Source organism: Penicillium odoratum (assembly GCF_028828045.1).
Source record: "Penicillium odoratum strain IBT 22623 chromosome Unknown utg000006l_segment0_segment0, whole genome shotgun sequence".
NCBI classification, from domain to species: domain Eukaryota; kingdom Fungi; phylum Ascomycota; class Eurotiomycetes; order Eurotiales; family Aspergillaceae; genus Penicillium; species Penicillium odoratum.
In genome coordinates this window covers 3,387,532-3,410,588 of record NW_026643148.1, presented here as the reverse complement: position 1 = coordinate 3,410,588, position 23,057 = coordinate 3,387,532, and the positions used below count along the sequence as shown (strand labels likewise).

The 23,057-nt window shown below is 49.0% G+C and overlaps 11 protein-coding genes across 11 annotated transcripts; 4 read left to right on the top strand and 7 right to left on the bottom strand.

Annotated features, from left to right (window-relative positions):
* Positions 1-165: 165 nt before the first annotated feature.
* Positions 166-1,167, bottom strand: N7520_009683 (uncharacterized protein; the record flags this gene model as incomplete). Its single annotated transcript, XM_057143617.1, has 1 exon — positions 166-1,167. The coding sequence occupies one exon, from the start codon at positions 1,165-1,167 to the stop codon at positions 166-168; it is 1,002 nt and encodes a 333-aa protein (XP_056992905.1).
* Positions 1,168-1,802: 635 nt separating this feature from the next.
* N7520_009682 (uncharacterized protein) lies at positions 1,803-3,290 on the top strand (the record flags this gene model as incomplete). Its single annotated transcript, XM_057143616.1, has 1 exon — positions 1,803-3,290. One exon carries the CDS (start codon positions 1,803-1,805, stop codon positions 3,288-3,290), a length of 1,488 nt encoding a protein of 495 aa, XP_056992904.1.
* Positions 3,291-4,887: 1,597 nt separating this feature from the next.
* On the top strand, positions 4,888-7,987 carry N7520_009681 (patatin-like phospholipase family protein; the record flags this gene model as incomplete). Its single annotated transcript, XM_057143615.1, has 5 exons — positions 4,888-5,890; positions 5,939-6,469; positions 6,524-6,926; positions 7,002-7,028; positions 7,078-7,987. The coding sequence occupies 5 exons, from the start codon at positions 4,888-4,890 to the stop codon at positions 7,985-7,987; spliced, it is 2,874 nt and encodes a 957-aa protein (XP_056992903.1).
* A 344-nt stretch (positions 7,988-8,331) lies between these two features.
* Positions 8,332-8,889, top strand: N7520_009680 (uncharacterized protein; the record flags this gene model as incomplete). Its single annotated transcript, XM_057143614.1, has 1 exon — positions 8,332-8,889. One exon carries the CDS (start codon positions 8,332-8,334, stop codon positions 8,887-8,889), a length of 558 nt encoding a protein of 185 aa, XP_056992902.1.
* A 214-nt stretch (positions 8,890-9,103) lies between these two features.
* On the bottom strand, positions 9,104-9,818 carry N7520_009679 (uncharacterized protein; the record flags this gene model as incomplete). The annotated part of the gene is made up of 2 exons (XM_057143613.1): positions 9,104-9,735; positions 9,788-9,818. 2 exons carry the CDS (start codon positions 9,816-9,818, stop codon positions 9,104-9,106), a joined length of 663 nt encoding a protein of 220 aa, XP_056992901.1.
* Positions 9,819-10,767: 949 nt separating this feature from the next.
* On the bottom strand, positions 10,768-11,184 carry N7520_009678 (uncharacterized protein; the record flags this gene model as incomplete). The annotated part of the gene is made up of 2 exons (XM_057143612.1): positions 10,768-10,944; positions 10,996-11,184. The coding sequence occupies 2 exons, from the start codon at positions 11,182-11,184 to the stop codon at positions 10,768-10,770; spliced, it is 366 nt and encodes a 121-aa protein (XP_056992900.1).
* Positions 11,185-11,667: 483 nt separating this feature from the next.
* Positions 11,668-13,876, top strand: N7520_009677 (uncharacterized protein; the record flags this gene model as incomplete). The annotated part of the gene is made up of 2 exons (XM_057143611.1): positions 11,668-12,478; positions 13,278-13,876. The coding sequence occupies 2 exons, from the start codon at positions 11,668-11,670 to the stop codon at positions 13,874-13,876; spliced, it is 1,410 nt and encodes a 469-aa protein (XP_056992899.1).
* Positions 13,877-14,329: 453 nt separating this feature from the next.
* N7520_009676 (uncharacterized protein) lies at positions 14,330-14,764 on the bottom strand (the record flags this gene model as incomplete). Its single annotated transcript, XM_057143610.1, has 1 exon — positions 14,330-14,764. One exon carries the CDS (start codon positions 14,762-14,764, stop codon positions 14,330-14,332), a length of 435 nt encoding a protein of 144 aa, XP_056992898.1.
* Positions 14,765-16,795: 2,031 nt separating this feature from the next.
* N7520_009675 (WD40 repeat domain-containing protein) lies at positions 16,796-17,389 on the bottom strand (the record flags this gene model as incomplete). Its single annotated transcript, XM_057143609.1, has 1 exon — positions 16,796-17,389. One exon carries the CDS (start codon positions 17,387-17,389, stop codon positions 16,796-16,798), a length of 594 nt encoding a protein of 197 aa, XP_056992897.1.
* A 1,669-nt stretch (positions 17,390-19,058) lies between these two features.
* N7520_009674 (HoxN/HupN/NixA family nickel/cobalt transporter) lies at positions 19,059-20,769 on the bottom strand (the record flags this gene model as incomplete). Its single annotated transcript, XM_057143608.1, has 7 exons — positions 19,059-19,660; positions 19,712-19,857; positions 19,907-20,185; positions 20,235-20,320; positions 20,378-20,450; positions 20,499-20,509; positions 20,563-20,769. 7 exons carry the CDS (start codon positions 20,767-20,769, stop codon positions 19,059-19,061), a joined length of 1,404 nt encoding a protein of 467 aa, XP_056992896.1.
* Positions 20,770-21,498: 729 nt separating this feature from the next.
* On the bottom strand, positions 21,499-22,100 carry N7520_009673 (uncharacterized protein; the record flags this gene model as incomplete). The annotated part of the gene is made up of 2 exons (XM_057143607.1): positions 21,499-21,668; positions 21,821-22,100. 2 exons carry the CDS (start codon positions 22,098-22,100, stop codon positions 21,499-21,501), a joined length of 450 nt encoding a protein of 149 aa, XP_056992895.1.
* Positions 22,101-23,057: the final 957 nt, after the last annotated feature.

Here is a 23,057-nt window from a genome sequence, read left to right as displayed (position 1 = left end):
TGAGGAGCTCTAGATCAATCGAGAACAGTCAAAAACAGTATGTCTTCAGCCACAAGAGCCAGATGCCACGGGCGTCTCTTTGTACTGACAGACTGAACTCTGAAATCACTGGTCTCGGGATCCAAAACCGGACGCAGCAAGAAAAAAGGTAGATAAAAGAAAAAGTTACTGCTGTCGTCCCTTCGCTTGAAGTCTCCTCTTGCTACAAGCACACGTGGCCGTGCCAAGAGAAATCACCACAGGAGTCGTGGCAAATCCTGAAGTATACGGTGAATCCAGCGCACTTGCAACTGGGTGGGACGACAGCGAGTACATGTGAGACGAAGGAGTTGATCGGAAATGTGAGGTTTTTGCTGTCCCATGGCAAGCACTGACGCTCTTGCCCTCCCAATGCGCAGCAGATAACACGCCGATCACATTGGGAGCGCACAAGCTAGGGCCATTGGTCCAACCCATAAGGCGATTGGCAATGTCCGAGGCGTAGCAGTGAGTAGCAATTCCCTGACCTAAATTCCCGCTAGAGGCAACCGCGCCGGAATTGTAAGCTCGGGCGGCGTTGTAGAATGAAGCTACATGTGCGGAACCCCCCTCCTGGTCTATCAACGCTTTGAGGCCAGGACCGGCCGAGGTGCCCTCGACGCCATCCATGATCATTTGATGGATCTCGCTCTCAGGACAAGGGTTCTGGATGGCTCCATCCTTGTTGCAGGAACCAGAGCCGTCGTGGCTTTGCATTAGTCCCGGATTGACCACACCATTGTCAGTAGTCTGAACACGAACACACCCTTTGCTCTCTTGCATGACGATTGACAAAATGAAGCGGGCGTCGACGCCACTTGAGTGGGCCACTTGCTGGATGGCATCATGGATGAACTCGGTCTCGCCTTCTGAGTTATTGGGGAGACCCCACTGGGAGCAGCTGACGGAGATGACGCCTTTGTTGTTCTCGAACATAGCTTCAAAAGACTCAACCCACTGGTCAATGCCGGGCCAGCCGTCGGCAACCATACCGTTACCCCTCAGTACCGCAGCATAAAGACCAGTGCTGCGTTTGTGAGGTGAAATCCCGCGGGGTTCCACGAAATTAGATAGAGTCGAAGGAGCATGAGACGCTGCAGCAATCAAACGAAAACACTGAAATGCCATAAAGAGAGACCTCAATGTCATTGTGATACTGAAAAATCGAGTTCTCAGTGGAGAGCGCTGAGCGTTAAGAAAGTCCACTGATGTAAGTCTGAGAACAGTAATGGGGATCTGGGAGGTCAATTCCTTATGGCCAAGCAAAGAAAAGTAAGCCCAGCGAGTAGGTGTATCGAGATGCGAGCCTCTTACTAGAAAAGGAAACTTTGCTTTCAACCACCGGAAGACAGGTCTATTGTGAATTGTGATGCCGATCTGTAGCGGAAGCACGAGCATGCATGAAGTGCAGAACCTGCCTCCGATACCTTCATATTTTTACCCGCAGGTCACGAAGCCTATGCGAAGTCAGTCACTTGAGGTGATAAATTCGGTTTCTGAGTCACTTTATTGTGCGGATCATAGTCACACGTCTGGCAGTGTACAAAAAACGTGATGTTGCATCCTCAAATGCGCACTGTGGCCAATGTGTTTCGTTTCTCTTTCATCCCTGAATCTTGATGGCATCTCAACGTTCTAAAAATGATGGGAGGCTCAATCTTCTTTCTGTGTCCACTGAAAATTATGGTGTACAAGATGATTCTCAGCAAGGCCAGAAAAGCATAAATAGCTCCTGCTGGACACATCAGCCCATCTCAGAGCGATCATTGTTCTGACCTGCCATTATGCCATCCGATGGTGTCACCAAGAAATCTAATTCAAAGTCAGAACATATTGAGAAGCTCCAAAAAACAGTGGAAAAGGCAAAAGAAGGAGCTCTGTCTCGACAGAAATTGGAAAGTGGAGACCAACAAGCAATCGTATCCGATGCGAATCCAAATATGAAGACGAAGTCGTATCCCGACGAAAATCATTCAGACCAGACACAACAGTATGCCCCAGTGGACGACAATTCAACCCCACACCATGACAAGCCCATCCAATCGATAGAGGTTGGGGAGATTGAGATGAAAGATCTTGGTGCAAACCGCAACACCGAATACCAGCCGGAACCCATGCAAAACAACACATTGGACGTACCAAGTAAGCCGAACCTTTCCAGCGTGAGATCATCGCGCGAGCAGAGTGTCGGTAGCCTAGCGAGGGGTTTCAAATGTCTTGCTGTTCTCGATCCGCCCAAGAAAAACAACAAAGATCGCATCACGCACAGTCCAGCTCCAGACCCCGAAGATGTTGTGGATGGATGGGGAACTTGGAGAGGGAAATCGACCTTCGTGATTGTGGTAGAAGGTCCCCCCGAGTCAGCCAGGTTCACATTCAAGCTCCGATCCGGGTACACTAATGAACGCACTGCCAACATCTCCGACAAAGACCTTCGAATTACCGAAATCAGAGACAAGGGTGTTGGTGGGAGAAAGCCTTATCGGTATACGATCGAAAACGTCGCCGGCGTCTTTGGAGCCGCATTCGAAGATACGGGTGTGAGATTCTCCACCCGTAATTCATGCTCATGGGCAAGAGTCGAATGGAAGGGTTTGAGGGAAGAAGACATGATTAAGTGCAAAGTCACAGAGGGATATTCGTGGATTCCTAAATGCGATTTCCAACGGCTTTGCCATGGGCGGGAGGCAGCCGAGGAAAAGATCAAAGAAGTTTGGGATCATCAGGAGGGGCAATACGTGGCCTGGGCCCGAAAGCAACCTAGAAGCGAAAATCGCTGTCGTTCCACCACACCATGTCCATTGAACGACTCTCTGAGGCGGCTTCAGCTACAGAGAGCCACCTCGCGCTTGAGGACACCTGATATCAGGATTTCTTCTCTAAGTGATGATGGCTGCGGCACCCCTCCACCCAACCAGCGAAATAATGTGACGGGCACCAGATCCAATCCAGTTAGTCGTGACGAGGACACGGAGAGCGTCAATTCTGATGCCTCGTCAGGATCGACAAATACCACTGCTACGTCGAATGGAATAACAGACCGGGATCTATCCAGACCCCAGGGTCAGCTTCCCGTTGTCGAAATCAGCAGGGCAAAATTTATGAAGGAAAAAGGAAGCGAAACATGGAAAGATATGGATCCCTCGGAAAGGCAGAAACAGGAAGTGATAGCCCACGCTCTGTATGACATTTACAAGGCGACGATGCTACAGAACAACGGAATCGTGGTCAAGGATTTGGATATGACCGATAGTACGGAGGAGGAACTTTAATTGCCGATTGGTAACAAGCACGTCCAAATTATGCTCTGGTCTCACTGATCTGTCTCGTTAAAGTATTGGAAAAAAAGGAAAGAAAAAAGAAAAAAAAACAAAAACAAAAGCAAGAACAAAAAACAAAGGAAACAAACAAGCAAAAAAAAATTCGTTAGTCAATTAGGTAGTTGAATTAACAGCAGCAAAGTATTTTTTTCTTGAAACTCCTGTCATGCTCGCTTTGACCGTATTGCATGCAGTCTCCTGTCCCGCAATAGCACGCCCAAATTACTCCGAACTACATGATAGTTAATCTAGACCTTGCAAACATTCAGCTTGTGATTGGTTCCCGTATCAAGCTTGGGAGAGTATTCATCTGCATATCCCAAGAAGTAACCAATGACGATGTAATGTTGCCCTATGGGGCGACTGGCGCACATGGGTACGGTAAGGATCATCCTGTGACATCCAGACATCCAGTTACTGTTGGTATCACCAGCTAGGTACTGTGTACACATTTAAGTGGACAGCGCGTATGCTTGGAAAGCAAAAGTCAATTGATTCATGTAGATAGATGTGTCCTCCAAGTCAGGTTCAGAATACCCCTCAATCCCATACGCCGGAGCCGCAGCTTGGCGCAAGGTTACGTGCACAGAAATGTGATCTATCAGATGCAAGCTTGTTCTGACAGAAGAGTATATCCCGACAGTTACTGTATCACCTCATTTTGTTTCTGCCAATTTATGAGGGTGTATTTGATGTACCTGATTCGAAAATTCTCAAGACTTTCGTCTACCCTCGTTGATATTGTATTTTGATATGATGCTGGTGCAGATTAAGGGCCAGGCTGAGTCATGGGGGTTTCCTCGGAGTATGTTTACGATGTATGTAGTTGATTATTTCTATTATGTGTATTCAGTCTCATGCTTGCTTTCGAATAAATATTGTAAAGTTGATTCCTTTCAATTGCTACATATTCCTGGAAAGAGGCAAGTGGAGTGCAAACACTGCAGGCCTGAGACAAGATCTCGTATGCAGTAGAAATGTTGCCGAGCATCTACCGATCAAATCCTCTACCAGATATTCTTGCCGCTGCTTTGGAGTCTCACGCGTATGTTTAATATTGGTGAGTATGACAATGATTGATAAATCAGTCACATCAGGAGGCGTCCGTCGCTTTTCTGCTTTTACACATATTTCGATAAGTGGGCTCCCATTGTTGCGCATAAATGTCTAAGCACTTTTGAGCTGAGAGATGTTTTTTTTATAGCTCGGCGATCAGAGTGTTGACAGCCCTGGCCTGTGGAGTAGCTGTTATATTGACACAGGCTTCCGTTCTATAGCCATTCAAAGCCTCTAGTAAAAGCGACGTCGGGTAATGTCCCCTGATATGTACTCATGTACTCATTTACTGCTATTTAGGATGTGGGGTCTCTTAGTATGGCAGCACTTAATTCGATAGCCTAGCCTCATATTCTGGGTCAAAGCAAAGTGCAAGCCTTCAATTTACAATACAAGCGGCATGTTTTCCGCAGCATTAATTGCAATCCGTCCGGCCTAGCTGGTATAAGACCCACCCTGATCTCATTCTGTGTCCAAACAATCAGACGGCCCCATGGCAGCGTGGCTTGATCTTGTCAATGAAGACGGAGCCTGGACTTTGGTCGATACCGGTCGTCTGGAGGAGTTGGTGCAGGGAATGCCATCTCCGAAACGCCAATGTCCATCTTTGGTCTACTTCGCTGGGAACTCGAATCGTCTGAAGGCTCTGCGAGCGCTGAACCCCCACAATAATGTCACACGCAAAGGTCCCGCGGGCTGGATTCGTCTTCACCTGGGTGGGAGATCCGGTCATACTGAGAACCCGGTTCTTTTTGCCGAGAGCAGCCTGCTTCTCGAGAAAAGCCAGGGCGATTCCCGATGGCGCAAACACCGTTCGACTCAGCGACACCGGCGATATGCTATTCAAGATGACGAAAAATCTTGTTTACCGGCAAAATTACACCAAGAAGTGAAAGCTCAACTCGTTCTGCCATGGACCCAGATTCTTTGCCTGTTCATCAATTCTCAATCCGACTTGCAGTCTGCCCGAGACCTGTTGCAGCAGCCCCGTCGACGACTTGCGGTTGGCAGCCAGCCTGTTTCTACCTCCATGCGAATAGTCATCGTCTTGACCAAGCACAACGATTCGGATCCTATGCCAGCGCGACACCTGGCCGATTTCGAAGCATTTGCTGAGACTGGAGAGACCGTCGTTCTGGATCTGCGACCAAGATGTGGCCTCTCCGATACGGTTGCATTCGAACCTCTTCGGGCTCTCCTTGTCGAGCAGCTGTCCGCCATTCGGGATCAGCAAGCGTCCCCCGGAGGTCACGTTTCAGCGTCTCATCTAGGCGCCTTCTGGAAATCGTTTATTCAAAGCTACAAGCGATGTCGAATCGCACCGCCCTTTGATCTCCTGACCGAAGCCCGGAGAGGTTATCCCGACGACGGAGCCATGGGTCGCTATCTTCGAGAAGGCGCTCAGATCGTCTTATCGGCTGGCTGCGCCGAGGACGAGATGCAGGTCTTTGTGGCCTCGGCCATCCTCATGCATGCGTACCCCCCTGAAATGCACGGTAAGATCACAGTTCTCGTTTCAATGCTCATCATACTGACACGCGTAGGTTTCTCCCCGCCCATTGTCTTTGCTGCACTGTATGAGAAGCATTGTGCCGAAATTTCGAGTGAAGGTGCCACTCGCAGTCTCTGCGACGGTATCGGTTCGCATTTCAAACGGCTTTTCCTGCAACTGAACGCCAACAACACCTCTGCCACGACCCGAAAGGATCTCCTGCGGCGTTACTTTCGCCAATGGGGTGGCCTGTACTCCACCACAACCTGCATGCTATGCTTGTGTCGGCCGCCCGAACACATGATGCCATGCAAGCATGCACTCTGTGACACCTGTGTCGTGATCTTTGGCAAGTCAAGTTCTCTCGGCGAGTATCATTGGGACCTCACTGAATGCCCCGTCTGCGAGGACACTTTCCTCGTCCGTATACGCCAATTACCCCCTACGAAGCACCCGGTGGTCCTCAGTTTGGACGGCGGTGGCGTCCGTGGGCTGATCCAACTGGGCCTGCTGCGGGCGTTGGAGAAGCGCATTGGCTTGCCGATCGAGTCTCTGCCCGACTTGTGTCTCGGAACGAGTGTTGGTACGTTCCGCGCTTCCTCCTTTTCCACCACCACGCTAACAGTACTATGCGCAGGCGCGTTAACGGCCATTGATATTTTTTTGAACCACGCTTCGGTCGAGCAATGTGCGCGGGCATTCCCCGACCTAGCGCGAAAAATATTCCATGCTTCACGGGTCCCGGTGCCGCGATTCGTTCGATGGTTGGCTTCGGCTTTCAACGTGATCCCCAGTAGTTTGTATGACTCACAGAATTTAGCCCAGACCCTAAAAGAGGCAGTGCCCGCGGACCGTCGTATTTTTGACGTGACCACTGCCAGTCCTGCCGGATGTCGGGTGGCCGTCGTTGCGAGTCGCACATCTGACGGCAAGGCCTGCGTGCTTGCCAATTACCGAGGCACGGGCCATCGCCGTGCAGACGCCGCCTACGAATTTTTGACGCCCAGCCACGACCAAGAGAATCCATATCTGTGCGACATGTGAGTTGGCTTCTGCGAACAATTCTTGCGATTTGTGGGCCACAGTGCAGAGAGCTAACGTTTTTCTTTCACCAGAGCTGAATGCAGTGTCGCAGCGCCCTTGTAAGTGAAAGACCATCGATTCGGAACCAACACGGCTAACACGCGGCAGCTATTTTCAGCCGAGACGGCTACCAGGCTTCGGCCCTTTCCAAGATGGTGGAGTACGCGCGAACAACCCGCTCGCCATTGCGTGGAGGGAGTCGGGCGTCATCTGGCCGCGCGCGAAACGACATGATCTGCTTTTATCGGTTGGCACGGGATGTACCGCGCTTGATTCTGCGCAATGCCCGCAATATTCGACCTGGGACGGCGCGCTCCCTCGCTTGTTTCGCGCCACAATGTCATCGCCCTCGATGGACGGCCCCCAAGGGTTTCTGGAAGCCTTGAATTACTTACCGCATTGGTCGAAACCGGATGTACTTCGACTCGATCATGCCATCCCCGGTCCGCTACCCGAACTAGATGACACCAGCGCATTACACCAATTGTCCGAAATGGAGTATCTCATTCCAGTCGAGCTGGTGAGAACGGTGCTCGCATCCGCAATGTTTTTCTTCGAGTTTGACGCCACTCCTGTCCCGGGTCAGGTCGGATTTCACTGCGAAGGGTCCATCCTTTGCTCACGCCCGGGGGCTGGCGAAATCCTCGCGCGCGTCTTAGTTGAGATCCCTGGTGCGAAATTTCAGATTGGTCAGGATCATTCCTTGGGTGATGTAGACCCCAATGACCGCTGCACACCTTGCGGATATTACAGAAAACGCGTCGCCTTTCACGTTGCCAGTCTTGAAGAGCGCTTTACGATAAACATCGCCAATGGTGCCTGTTGTGAGAAGATTGGCGGATTTCCAAAGTGCGCACAGGAGTTTCTTGAAGCGCAGCAGGCCTTTGCTCACTTTGGCCGTGCAGACCATCAAACGCCACCCTGGCCGCCCGTGAGACACTGCTACTGTGCTTGTGAGGCAAAGAGGACGATTCGTTTCGTAGAGCCGACGGCACGACAGAAGCGAAGGCGGCTGTGATGTTGATGGCCCGGTCGATTGTGAGTCTCACAATTCTCGTTATATGCAATGGGGCGTTTAATCCTTCGGGTTTGGCTTACAGATCATACTATCGTGGCTGTCGCAAGAGAGAAAACAAAATAATGTGTGTTTTTTGTTGAAGTGATTTCTTGCGCTCCACGAGCACCGCTGGTAGTTAAAGAGAGACTAAGCTTCGTAGTATGTTGAGATCCACCATTACAGAGCCGACGTAAGACACGCTAGCTCAAATGTCAACGGCCCGATCCCGATTTGATATTTTTGTTTTAGTCTTCGACATACGCTCTCGCGCCTAGAGAGATCACTCCTGTCGATTTTTCGACGCCATGAACGCCTTCCGCAAAGCCCTCTCCGTCCATTTTCGCGACAGCGCCACAAGCATCTACAGTCGGCCTGCTGACCCTGCACAAGATGCCGAGCTGATTGCAATGACACCGGCTGCTCCGCCACTCCAAACGTCTTTCCCGGAAATCAACTCACTCGATCACCAAATTGCCATGGCGGGAGGGTCTACGATGGCTGTGGAAGCGACGCGGCCCCGACTCAGGATGTCGAAAAGATCCCCCAAGACCACGCCTCGAGCACTGAAACAGCAATGGCTGCAACAACGAAACCAGCAAGAGCGAGAGAATGATTTTTACACCGATTGTTTCAAGAACTTCCATCGACTCGTCGCGGCCGTGATGGACTCCACTCAGGATCTGGCTCTGCAGTACCATTTCAACCCTGGAGCAAGTCCCGCTGGAGATCCTCGCCTGATCCGAACAATTGTGTTGCTCCGAACGGCTTTGGACAAATCACGCACGGAGGAAGCGCAGGCGGAAACCGAATGGAAACGACAGTGTGGGCTTTCGGATAAGAAAGTTGCGACGAGATGGCTATGAGGTGAAGGACCTACAATTTGTTTGCTGACTACTTCCATGGATCTGGGATACGCATTGTACATGGGACCACAGACGTGAATATTATATTTGGTGATTAGACACATACAAAGCTGCTGCCGCTCACACATTCACTGCAGCTTTCTCTGCGGAGACTACGTCGCGCACTAGCCAGATCTGTGCTCTTCTCGTACGCTAACCGGTCGCCGTCCTTGACTTAGGAAAACTCGAGCTGTAGAAAATCTTGAATTTGGGACACCATGCGCTGCTCGATGTTTCTCAAAAGTCTTTTCATGGCCTCTGGCAGTAATTGTAATCGGCGTCCGAGCTGCTCAGGGTGAGCGTTGCACAACTGCACCTGGAACCTCACTTTATCTCTCAGCTGGGCTTGCAAGCGATCTGAGACATGAAGTATTGTCTTGACGAAGCGATAAAGTCGACGAAGGCTTTGTGGGCTTCTTCCGCCGGCGATGCTTCCCACAAAGCCGATCGCGTGTCGGACCATTCGAAGCAAGATGTCTCGAGCTTGCGGAATACGGTGAACAGACGCGTGACGAACGTTGCTAATCACGCGATGCCATTTCTGAATCGACTGTGCTGGTGGACAATTTATTTGCGCTTCTATTCGCTCTGTGTGGTCGGCCAAGAACTCGAAAACCTTGTGCAACTCGACTGCCTCAACGCATGTCCAGCCTACAGCCTGAGATTCGGCCAAGAGCCATTTCTGAAGGAATTGAAAGATGTGGTCTTCGAGGTGGTACTGGATCGCTTTCAGAATAGCGTGTTGAGCTGGGAATGGAATCGAACCTTGGGAAGTTCTCAGTAGTGGCTCTATCAATTCCTGTGTGTCTAGTCGCGAAGAGAGTCAGCCCAGATGTAAGTATCGCACATACGCACCTACCTGTCGACACTAAGGCCTGTTCCGACGGCATAATCTCAAGACAGTGGTGTTGATCTTTCTTCCGGAATTCGGCTGCTCGATGAGAAGGAAAGAACGCATTTGAAGGGAATCGAACTCGCCAGATATACCTACGCGCACATGGTGTTTGCGTCGTACAAGCAGCCTCGCGCTTTTCTGCAGGTGACCAAAATTGAGACCATGTCGCCAGCCGGATTATGATATGGGCTTTTCAGCTGGGCGATCATGCTACCAACATTTTGCGGCAAGCCTCAAATATTTTGGAATGAGTTGCAGGATATAAATCCAGCCGCAGAGTTTCTCAAGGTCATCAAATCAGACTGCGTGCATCTGCTACTATGGTCGCGTTCAGTATATTCGCAATGGGATTCTTTGTAGCATGCTCAGTTGCGTATACCCTGCTCTGCTTACTGGGCTTGGTTGTATGCTGATCAAGTATCAGATGTCTAGGCCCCTTTGGCCATCGACCTTTATTTCCAAGGAAAGCACTACGATTACGAAAGTAAGTCGTGTACGGGTATTCTATGCGCAATTGGGGTTTTTGGCTAAATGGTACAGATCACTCCCTCCCTTCTGGCTCACGATAGCGACCGAGACGGAGAAGAATATGGTCAACGCTTAGGTACTTATCACCTCTATACTCACATTCCATACGTTTCTGATGTGGATTTAGTCCATTTTGATCCGAGTGCGAGCCACGGAAGAGCTCATCGACACCATCGGCGGCATTTGATGGACCCCAGTTAATCTTTGCGACGTCACTTCTGAACGCATGAGGACCATTGACTAGCTAGGAGGGACTGATGTATGTGAATTAAATCAAAAAACAAGATTATCAGAAACAGTAGAAATAGCAATAGAACTGAGATTTGAGAAAATGGCATTGTATTTCTAGCGAGCCTGGATGCAGTTCAAACGGTGGTGTGCATGACAGCCGCGAAGATCAGCAATTATTGATTCTCCTATAGCGCGCTTCTGGTACTGCGTATTCCAAGTCGGTTGTTCTGGAGATGCTCCTCCAACGCTTTCCAAGCATCACTTGAATGAGCCGGAGAAGAGATCACGGGCAGCCTTGTCTCGGCAGGCTGGGCGGAAACCGCATAATCACGAGGTGTTTTGTTCACAGCGGTGCGTTTTTGCTTCAAACGTTAGTCTTCCAGCATTTCAATCTTTGGATCCTGGATTCTTACGATCATTTCTCGTGATGGTGGAGGAACGTGAGGATGCGAATGGTAGGTGAAGATCTGCCCATCTGGCTGTTCCATGATGAGCCATGTTTTGATCCCATACAGTAGCCAAAATTCATTGTGCCGACGCAGTAGATTATTACGGCGTTTGCGAAGTTGCTCTCGCTTGACACGACTCAGAGGTTGAGCCATTGGTAGGTTGGATAGAGTATTTTGCAGATACTGTTGGCACCGGGCGTCGCTCTCTTTGTATGTAGTGGGATGCACGCAGGAAAGACTGGCTCAACGGTCGCCTCAGGTTTGTGAAAGTTGCTTGACCGTATTCTGCGACCGCAGATATATAAGGTCGGCTGTATCCGAAGGGGCCCGTGGTACACCGGCATACTTGAGTCATTGGCAAAATTTCAAGCATCACTTTCTGAGATTTTCATGGTGTTGAGCTCACTTTTTTATAATATTAACGTGCTTGGAGTTCAGATCCGGAAGTTTGTGATACACGTCAAACCCTCCAATTCTGTACAGACAGCCTACTTCTTGAGATGCTTCCCATGCATGCCTGTCCTCACTCCACCAACCAAACCATGTGTGTCTATAACGTTTGTCCCCCGATATGTCCTTTGCCCAGATATGCTTGCTGATATGTGTACGAAGAGCTCCAGCATACAATGCTCTCGTATGAGAAGCTCTATCAGATACAATGAGTCCGCTGACACCCGCCAGCCGACAGTCGTCATTGTCGATATCACTCAAGAAGTCTCGTCACCTGGAGATGCATCGCAATTGACCCCCTGGCCTGTTTTTGAGCCGTATTCTACATCGATCAGAAAAGACTTTACGCTCTCGGATGTCAATCCACAGCTTCCATCTTCTTCGCTTGATTATTTCCAGAGCTTGACAGAGGTGGGCGCCCCAGTAGAAGACACTTCTGCCATGGCTTCACTGGAAGTTAAAATCACGAGTACGCCTCATGAGGCAAGCAGTGACTCTCGCGATGATAATGCTAATATTTCGAGCCATGTCGCTGTAACGATGAGCTTTGCATCGTGGCCATTGGTTACTGTTAGCCAGGGCACCTCCTTTCCAGTCGAAACGGTAAATGCCAATGAAGAAGCCGCAGAGACCTTATCAACCCCAACATCTCGCGATACTCCCAGGCTCTCTCCGTTCTCTCTGGCTGACTCAAAAACTACAAGCAGCCGAGTTTCTACCCGCAATGAGGAGCCCATGGGAGCCAGGAACAGTGTGGGTGTCAATAACTCCACCACTCAACCTTTGCCATCGCCATCATACACAAGCGTCTCTCATGAGACTGGAAGTGGTAAAACATATATGACCGCTAAACCCAAAGGGCTGACGCTACTCAATACATACACGGAGACCGGGACTTGGACCCCGAGTTCATCAACCACTGCAAGAACTCCGGCCCCTGGAACGCATGGCGCCATCATGGATGGCACCGAGTTTTCAAGACGGATTTCCCAACGAGGTATGGCGTTGGTGCTTGGCAGTGTACTTGGAGGTTCTCTGGTCTTTGTCTGCATGCTTCTTTTGCACCGGCTCATTCTCCGGTCATTCCACAGAAGCGAGCAGGAATCACCAATGCATTGTCGGCCATCATCGATGACTGGTCCGCGTATCAGGCAGAGCCCTGCAGTCCCTTGCAATACTGCTGGAATTTCACATTTCTCCGCTGACTCTGAAGATACGCGCTGTATTGACTATCAAAAGCCAGCCAAAAAGGCATGCATATCGCGTTGAACCGCTTGGGAATTTATTCTGGCTTTATCGCATGACTACAAGTAGATCGAGAGCTATCATTTAGAGTATAAACCTGTCTATCTGATGATGTGGCCCCAAATTAAAACTTTTTCATTGAAGGCAGCTCTCTTGTCGCCTCATGAATATGGTATTGTACTTGTGGGATGATGTTCTGTGCACTTGGATCAGAAAACTGACTTTGTCCGATTTTTGCTGATCACATCATCAAGTCCGAATTGAACATTGCTTCCAAATGTAGGGTTTCAATGAAGCATATTTTGATCCGCTCCTCAAACTTCGACTCATTCATCTGATTCCGGGCCATGATATTTAAGAATCCCGTCCCTCGCTGCTCCACCGGCACCTGCACCCCTTATCTTCTATCTTCATCCCAAGGATCGAATTTGATTCTTTCAGAGAGGCCATGCCTGTCTCTGTAAATTTCGAGCCCGCTATGACACCTCACATAAGAAATTCGCTTGATAGCCAAACTCCTCAGCCAGATGAGTTGCCCATCTGTATCCTAGTTGTCCTCTTCTTGCTCCTGTACAACAAGCCCGAGTCGCCTTTCAACACACCTGGAGATGATACAGAGCACTCACTTCTGCCCGGCCAAATGAAAACCAGCAGTTCCGCCCCTCACCACTTTCGCTCATCGAATCACCAGATGGCACGGCAGGATCTGCGGTGGAAACTGCTTGCCCGACAACAAGTCGCCCACTGGCAGAGAGACGCGGAAGACAAGGGCTTGATCTCACCAAATGAGAAACCAGCAGACATGGCCCCTATCTGGACGAGACTGCAAGGTTTGAAGAAGAAAAATGGGCCAAGATTGAAACGAGCGTGCCAGTTCCTTCACAGTGGCTCCCGTCAGCTTTCCCGTATGCTTCTGAGCGCGGATCCGCTCTTGCAGAAGCCGGGGACAGTCCCAAACACCAAGCCACAGATCGCATGCAAGATGCGAGCAATCTCGACGGAGCAAAAGAATTCTTGGGCGCAAAAAGATTCTTTGGGAATTTTTGCGCTTAGATGGCTTGCTGTGAAACTTTCCGAAAAGTCTACCGAGACAGCAACAGTAGACTTTTGGAGAGTGGCGACTCTGATAGCACAACACTGTGCTGCTTGATCACTTCCTGTTATTTTTCCGATGTGAATCTAGGGAGATTACATGCTTCACCACTCGGTTTGTACTCAATCTCCACTCGTAAATAGACAATCAAATCGATTTATGTGTAGTCACAGTACTCTGCAAGTTTCCAATGAGTCCTTGAAGATATACATTTCCATTACTTTTCAGTGAATTTGGATCGCTAAGTTTGAAATACTATGGCCGAGGATTTTGTTCAATTGGTGTGTGCGCTGCTTGGTTTGAGGCTATGGGGTCTGTACCAGCTGCCTCTCAAATGAGAGTGCATCACTGTGTCGACATCTGGGGAGATTTTCTTATGTCAAGGTGTCCTAAATATGTAAAGAATCACGGTTTTCATTTTCATTGCCCAAAATTTGGAAAGGATCAAAATCAAGACAACGTATGATTATTCCATTGCTCTACGCCTGTCAGAAAACCTCTGAAATGTCCCTACGCGCCGACATCCATGAACTGTGACGTCATTTCTGCTTTTGGTTTTTCCAACCAACTAATTGCCGCTTGCGTCAGGGTTTCCCCGCCGATTTGTTTTCTTTTCCTAGATGGGCCATTTGCACTGAATTGTGCATTGAATTCTGCATGAAGCTCCGAGGCAGGAAAGTCCATATAGTGGGAATAGACTCCTTCGACAATAACACGACCGGTCATCCCAGTGAGGACTTCGTCGCCAGTCCCAGGAGTGACGTCAAAAACGAAGACCTGGAAGTTGTGCTGCCGAAGCCCTTCGCAAAATTGGGTTATGAAGTGCTCATCGATTGGCAAATACATAGTCTGTCTGTTTTGCCCAATCGTGATGTGCATGGTATATCCAAGGCGCTGCAAGCTGTTTGCTGAGTCTGGAATCAAGGGAGCAAACGGATCAGCCATGGTAGTAGATGCACGCGTCGGCAGGTTGCGGGAAGCTTCTGCCGCTGTCTGGGCGGTCGGAGTGTTGTTTTTATTGAGTGATGCTTCAATTTTTCATGTTATTGAGGGGAGTTGTGTTCGTTGTTTTGCATTAGATACAAGCAGTGTGAGAGATATACAATTATGCACGTGATTCCAGCCTCATTATCATCTCGGCAACCAGGATATTTCAACAAAACCCACGGTGGGTTGCCCGTGGGCGGGTAAGGAAATTGAAAACCCAACCCAAACCCGCGTTTGGCGAGGTCTAAGAGCTTCTATGTGTTATTCGATATGGAAGGCGATAGCGGTCGGCACTGTAACATACGGGAGTGTGAGGAGGGAAGTCCTGAATTTTTCTAGGCTGGAAATCTCGCGCCTTTTATATCAAGTCGGCTACATCTCTTCACAGAAACCCCCTACGCAAATTCATAGGAAGGGCCACTGATTTGCGAGGGCATTAGAAAGTTACTTGGAAATCTTTAGCCAGAAGACGTACCTTCAATGGATCCGTGGTTGGTCTCATGTTGCTAGGGGGACCAGCCCTTGGTTCCATCAAATCAATCATCTAGACTAACCATTTCCTGCGGTGGGTTATATCGGCGACTGAGTACCAGAATTGATGAAATGGATTCCATAGATACGATCGCTGTGGCAATCAAATTACGTTGCATTGCAAGTTGCGACAGATATAATGCAATACAGCATTCAAAGAGGGCTAGACGCAATAGCCATGCAAGTGCGATCATAGGTACCATTTCCCTTATTATCGCGCATTGATCAGAACTGCTGCAACCCACGTTGTCCCTGTTCTTGCCAGACTCTGAGGAACCTAACAGTGGTATATAGCAAGATGCACGAAGGACTGGACCTCGAGACCAACCCACGTGCTATTTAAGGTTTAAGGTGCCGGCCGATCATTGCGATCTCGCCGTCCCACTTTCCGCCTGTCATCTTATGCACCCTATTCTTGACGATACTTTAGCCCTTGGTAAAATTTTGATGAGAAGATTCATCAATTGCTACGAATACTACAAAGTATCTTCTTGCTCATCTCTGCAATCGACGCGCGTGGCAGGGCAAAACCTGAGACTTCACGAGTACCTTTGCATGTACCCTGGTAAGTACCCGGGCAAGACTTAGGCTGATCTGCGGGCCCTGCTCCTACCGCTCAAACTTACCGGCCACGGACCCGCTGCACTCCTGTTTCCAACAACCTTGATTGGTGAGGCATCTACAGTCCATCATGACTCACAACCCCACCACGCCTGACCAACCAAACGCCAGCCTGTCCTCTGGAAAGGCGTCGATCCCTTTTCAGAATTCCCATGTGGTGCAAGACCCACTATCGATATAACATTCTGGACCAGGAGCCATGGAACTTCATCCTTGACCGGGCTTACAAGCTAAGCTGCGAGGTACCTGCACATTCAACCATCATTACTATTTATCTACATGCGCGGTGTTATCTAATAACAGCGAATGCGATGATGAGTTGACATTTAGTATGAGTACTGTTTAGAGCCAAAACTATTACCTTGTCCCGGTGGTGAATTACTGGACTACACGGACTACCGCGATGTCAGCCATGGACGACTGTGGCGCCAAGACCACCCACCAAGACGTGTAAGATCAGTAGAAAAGATGTGAGTGGGTGATTTGGCCTTTCTGGTCGCTTAGTTCATCTTCGTATATCATCAAAATTATATAGGATGCGAAAATATAGACCTGAGCGAAATTCTTGGCAGAGGAGAGATACAAAATGGAATGGATTTATTACGTTGAATACACTTGAAGATTACAATCATATATCTTGGCGTCTATAGAATACAACTATCGTTTCATCCAACGCCAGCCCCACCACCCGTATGTAAATATTACGGAATATTACCTTCCCAGCCAAGTCCAGCAATCAGGTGACTGCGATGGCCGTACGTGAGAAAACATTGTGCGTGGGAGAATTAGATCAGATTGCGTGACCCACTTTTGCTATCTGCTGATGATCATCAGCGTTCAGCTGCGATCCTCATCCGCGAAGCGAAAGATTAGCACGCGCCCAGAGTGGCAGCCAAGTACCAAGGCTGACCCGGACTGTCCTACGGCAGAGCATACAGGGCGATACATGGGAGGCAGCCATAGCCAGTTCTGCGAATGCCATGTGATCCAGAGCGAATCAGAACTGATACCGTAACCTCGGTACTCAGGGGTCTGCGGCGGTTGACTGGCTGACAGTGATTGGAGCTCTGAAGCGGCGCCTTCTATGGAAATAGTAGGAGCAGGTGTCGGTGGGTCGCGTAGAGCGATGTTACCAGTATCGCTATGAAGGCAAGAGCCAGTAGCGTCGAAGGAGAGATTGGATACTGCAGATCCGATCTCAACAGTCTGCAGGCAGGCGCCGGTGTGTGCATCCCAGATCTTGATTGTTTTGTCGTCTGACCCAGACGCCACGCGGCTGCTGTCGTGGGAGAACACCACTGAGTTGACCTGACTGTCATGGCCCTCTAGCGTCTGCAGGCAGGCGCCGGTGTGCGCATCCCAGTCATTTCCCATCAGCGGCATCATCGTGATATCTTGAGGCCTCTTGTCCTCGAACAGCTCCTGGATCATATTCCGCGATGGACTGAATACAAGCCCACATCCGCACGCCTGCAGGGGGTAGTTCTCGATCGCGCTTCGGTGGTACAGAATGAACCGATACGCATCTTGGACGAGGCCGCAGATCGTGACAGAGAGAGATAGGAGGGCATTTGAGGCGATGCTTCGCCCAATGCTAACCTTCCGGCCGGGAGAAAGAGCGACAGCACAACAAGCACTGCACTCAGAATGGATGATAGGCTGGAGACAACCAGCCCTTGAAGAGAGTTGGGATACTTTTCATTCTGTGATGAAAGGAACACGGAAATAAATATCTCATAAGTAGATAATACTGGTTTTTTCATCTGGTGGAATTTAGGTTATCATAATTCTGTAAAAATTCCGCCAAATTGTTTGCTGACGAGAAGCCTGTTCGGCGCAATCAATCTATCTTAGTCTTGTACAGTGGGCATCCTTTTGGTGACTGGTTTTCCTCGCTTGTCGACTTTGGTGGAATTATCTTCTATATAATCAATGATATCGAAGCCCACGTCAGGAGATTATAGAGATGATTATAGGGATGAATATTTAATTTCAGGTGTTCATTTAGCCGAAAGCCTCCCACACAGAGCGTAGGATGGCCAGCAGCGCTCCAACTCTCACTGTTCTGGAGAGCCTGTTTGACTTTTCTAACAACGCACTGTCAAATTACCATAATATTCAATTGCCTTGCACGCACAGAAACAAACATAATGCTGTTGTCTCAGAAATAGTATCGAAAGGCTGCAGCTGACGACCACATCCATCGAGATTTTCGTGAGTATCGTAACGGGTAAAATCATCAAACTTGATTTGGTGATGGGTTTGGAGTGTCCTTAAATAGGCAGGTTTATCGAAGGGCCGTCTTAAGGAAGAAAGCGGAAGGTGTTGCCTTTAGGATTCTGTGTGCCATATTTCTCACCTTTCCTCTCTGTTGGAGCCATAATGATTTCAAAACACCTCTTCTGACCTATTGGCGCATCAACTTCTTTTGAACCTTCAGATTCCTTCTAGCACTCGAGAATTTCTATACTAGGTATTAAACCCATAGGCAGTCAGATGAAGGTGAGTAGAAATAGGCAGGGAGAGGTAGTCAGTGTATTTCACTAGGATGAGCACTATTGGACTCTTTAAATATGTCCGATAGAAACGAGAAACATTACATGTGGTCCCCATCTTAGTAGACATCATTCAGTTGAAAGGGGCCTCAGTTTAGCGCATGGTGAATTTGGATCCTTGATACATCTGTCATGACCCTATGTATGGACCCTCAGCTTCTGAAAGGGCTTATTCTCTTGAAGCTCCTAGGGGATCACGCATTATAGCATGAGTAGTGGGGGATTGGATGCCCTCCAAGGTAAGCACGAAGAACGACACTACAGAAGATTTTCAATTTAGCCTCCGGTGGGATTGTCTTTTTTCCGGCCCTGTAGAAAAAATTGGATGAATGGTTGAGTAAATTTCTGTCTTATTCATTTAGGAATCAAGTGAAACGAAGTGGAGGTCATCTTTTTGACCAATGTTGACCCCTTCAATTCATCACTCTCCCAATTCATCACTCTCCCAATTCATCACTCTCCCAATTCATCACTCCCTTAATTCATCACTCTCCCAATTCATCACTCCCACAATTCAACCTCACTTCCTCAACCATTTGGTGGTCTTAAACGATCTCCTGTTCAATCCGTCGTTCCTCGGTCGCTGTGACACGAGATGACCCCTTGATATCAACGGTAGTTTGCTCACGCTCATAAACGCCCTCACCAACTCCACAGCTAGTAACAATGGTATCTTCCTGCCCAGAAGCATCATCACGGTATCGCTCTTCATCATTCGTTGTCGAGCGTCTGTGACGTCGATCCATCCATCTCCGCCATGGCTTATAAACCAAAACGCTCAGCCCTCCAAATATAATAAAGCAACCGCAAATGCCGCCACCAATGGCATCATAATAATCGCCGGCCACTTGTACGCCATCCCAGAACTTTCCTGTGGCGTTGGTCACATTGAGGACCATGGTAAGGAGCTGGATTACTCCAATCACAATGGCAACGATGACAGTCAAGATGGTGAGCACGATCGAGAAGTACAGGAACGCGATAGGGTCTCGATGGTTATCTCTAGACTGAGGTAATTCGTCGCCATCAATCGAGACTGTTTCTGATTCATCATTGGCAGCCTTTTGGGAAAGGAAGTTCTGTGCAGGCTGAATGTACAGGGAGAACATGAGGGCTCCGTCAATGGTGTCCAGAAGACACATACCAGCTAGGAATGGTTAGTGAAAACTGAAGTTGATCATCATTCAGATCCACTCACCGGTGAACAATGCAGGAAGAATCAAAATCACCCAAAATGATGTTCCCTTGGCAGCCTCAATGGACGAGATCCCGAGCAGCGCAATCTCTGATGAGGTGTCAAAACCAAGCCCAAACAGAACACCAAGAGGATACATTTTCCAAGGACTGAGAAACCGTCAGCTGGTGATGAATGATCGGAATTTTCGCAACATACCGGTCAATCAATTTGAACATTTTCTTCAAGATGGCAAACAACGGACCTCCACCCTCGATCTTCCATGCTTCGTCCTCTTCTCCTTCGGCCAAGTTGTACACCTTTTGCATTTGTTTGATTAATTTAAATAGAATATAGGCATTCATCAGTCCAAGAATGATCAGAAATGCTGCGCTGACGGAACTACCAATGATTCCGCCGATAGTGCTGAAGCTATCGAACTTTGAGGACACTGCAGCAGCTGTAGCTGCGACCACAATGGATGTGATGATCACGATCCTAAAAATACGTTAGGGCGGCCAGGATGTATTATTGGCTTATTACTCACGTGGAATGCCCAAGAGAAAAGAACGTTCCCACAGTGACAGGTTTTTGGCCGGTTGCCAATAATCGACGTGTCATCAAATCAATGGCCTTAAGATATTCGTGTCAGCTTGCACATATCGAAGTATGGATCCGAGGTGAACTTACAGAAATGTGGTCCGCATCAAAAGCATGTCTCAAGCCAAGGGAGTATGCAAGAGCTGCGGTGGATACCATTGTTCTAAAATATTAGTTGGAGTGTGTGGACAGGACAGACAGAAAAACATACGGATGAAAGTGCTGTCATGCCGTTAGCTTGTTTCTACTTGATCCACAAATGAGACTGAACATACCAGCACAACCGCCGCCGCAGCCCACACAATGATATTCAAAAATGCAATCAGAGTGATGATGGCGATGGCTCGAAAAGGAATCTTTCGAAGTCCCGGCATTCGACTATGGGACCGCTCAGCCTTACGGATCAGAGGCTGTAAGCTCCATTTCTTGTCACTTTCCAGGCTGGTCGAATCCGCAGGCGTTTCGTCAACAAAGGAAGTCATTTTCAGATATCCGAAGGTCAACTATATGCTGATCTGTGGAAATGCAGATCTTGAAATCGGATGAAATCCCTGCAGCTTCAATCGGAGCACAAAAACAGAGAGTGCAACTTATTATATCTTTCTTGCTCTTAGTCTTGGCTTTCACTTGGCTTGCAACAAAATTGGATACTTCGTAGCAGAGTTTTCCGCTAGTCTTATCGTCGCTTTTCCTGCCAAGGTCCCCGACAACTTTAGATCCACTTGGCGGGGAGATTCCCTACAAACACAACAGAAATGCTCAAAGTAGAAACCTCAGCTGTTGGATCAAGTCAGATAAAGTCTCTCTGAATTATCTCCATCTGTATTTGCGAGGCAAAATGCTCATCCGCAACCAGTAATCACAGAGCCACAAGTGGGGGATTAACACGTGATATGGCGGGGCAAGCCGTAACGGAGGATGCCGGTTCGATGGATATGATATTTATTATTCATTCCATCGATTCCAATATGATAATTTTTTTGGTTTCCATCTCCACTGCGTGAAATATGACTCCACCATCTTGCTGAAATCCAGGACTTGAGATCACCCGGTCGGCAAGCTCAGGCGTTTAAGCAAAACCGTGGATCGGCGACGAAAGCACGATTATGAATATCAATGTTGTCAATGAAAATGGTTCAAAGATCGATGTCGTTTGTTATCCTTAGCTAGGTCATGAAATAAGATTATTTTCCTAAAATTAATATTGCAAATTACCTCTGGTCAGTTTTGCCGCGCCGCAACCACTGACCCATCCCTGATCCCAATCCCCGTAATCCACGCTGCTGCACCTCTCTCCGCGCGGCACCATCAAAAGCATCTTCTTGCTCCTCAGAATCACGGTCATGACGATCCGTGAAGTGAAGGGCCACTTGCATCAGCACTGCAGCCAAGAAACTAGCGATCAGGATTCCAATCATACAATCATAACCAGGTTACTCTTCCGGTACTTCTGCCTTCCGGGAGCATTGGCGTCACTCGCCCATCCAGAATACAGAGCGTAGGTTGTCATGATACTACCAAGGTTTCACCAACCCGAGACCACCGCAGAGGCTGCAGCCACGCCGACTTCGCCGTGGCGGCGCTGGAAGATCTCTGCTGTCCACGTCATGGTGATGGGTACAGTAGGTCCGAGGCCAAATCCGACGATCAGCAATCCACCGTACCGTGGCCAGGGGTTTTCGTCAGAGCCAGCGTAGCTGGTGAGAAGCAGACCCAAGATCTGGAATAATGTTGGAATGGAGAAGAAAAGAGCACTGTGGCGATGGAAGCGGTCGGAAAAAGGTGTGAGAAGCAAGATAGCAATCAGATCCATCTAGAAGCGCGGTTAGCAAGATGTGAATACAAACATGTTTCATTGGGTTACTTACAATCCAGACCAAGGCTTATCGAAGACGCGGGTGACTTGATCACCTTCTTCCAAGCGAACGGCCTCCACAGTTGCCTCCCTCGGGGCACGGCGACCTACTGGTCTCTGAGCGACCCAGGGAGGAACTCCACTATTGATCAGACGGTGACAGACCGACCTGATCTACTCATCAAGTGCCACCTCTACCACGAAAATTACGGATCCGACCATCGTGCCACGTATTCAGAATGGAACGTCCAAGCCCAGCACAATCATCCCACAGAGACAAGAAAGGCCTATGCCCGCGCAGATTGGAATAGGATTGGGGAAGAGGTGATGCGACAGATCGGACCCTGGGAAGAAATCAAAACTCGACCAGCCGTAGACACGATGGTTCAAAAGCTCACACAGGTGACAACAGAAGCCATAAATCGGCTCACACCTGACACAAACCCGACGCCATACTCGAAGCGATGGTTCACCCCAGACCTCAAAGCTCAACAGATCACAGTCAACCAACTACGCCGGAGGTGGTAGGAAAGCTGCGCGATGCTCGGACGGGAACACCCCCATTCCACATCTGCCTTCCAAGCGATGCAACAAAGCCGACGGGCGTGGAGTCGAACTATTGAGAAAGCCAAAGCATCACACTGGAGGACATTCCTAGATGAGGTGGGAGAAGGAAAATTCTGGAAGGCTGCCACCTATATGAAACCAAGAGACACCTGGGGAGGTGTCCCGGCCTTACGGGTCGACAGCCAAGAGCTCACTGATAACCAAGACAAAGCGCAAGCCTTTTTGGACTCTTTCTTTCCTGAAATGAACATGCCAGCTGCCAATCTGTCGACGTCAGCACCGTTGGAACTCCCGTGGCAACCTATCACCGAGCTTGAGATTCAACGATCCCTCAAGGCCGCTAAAGGA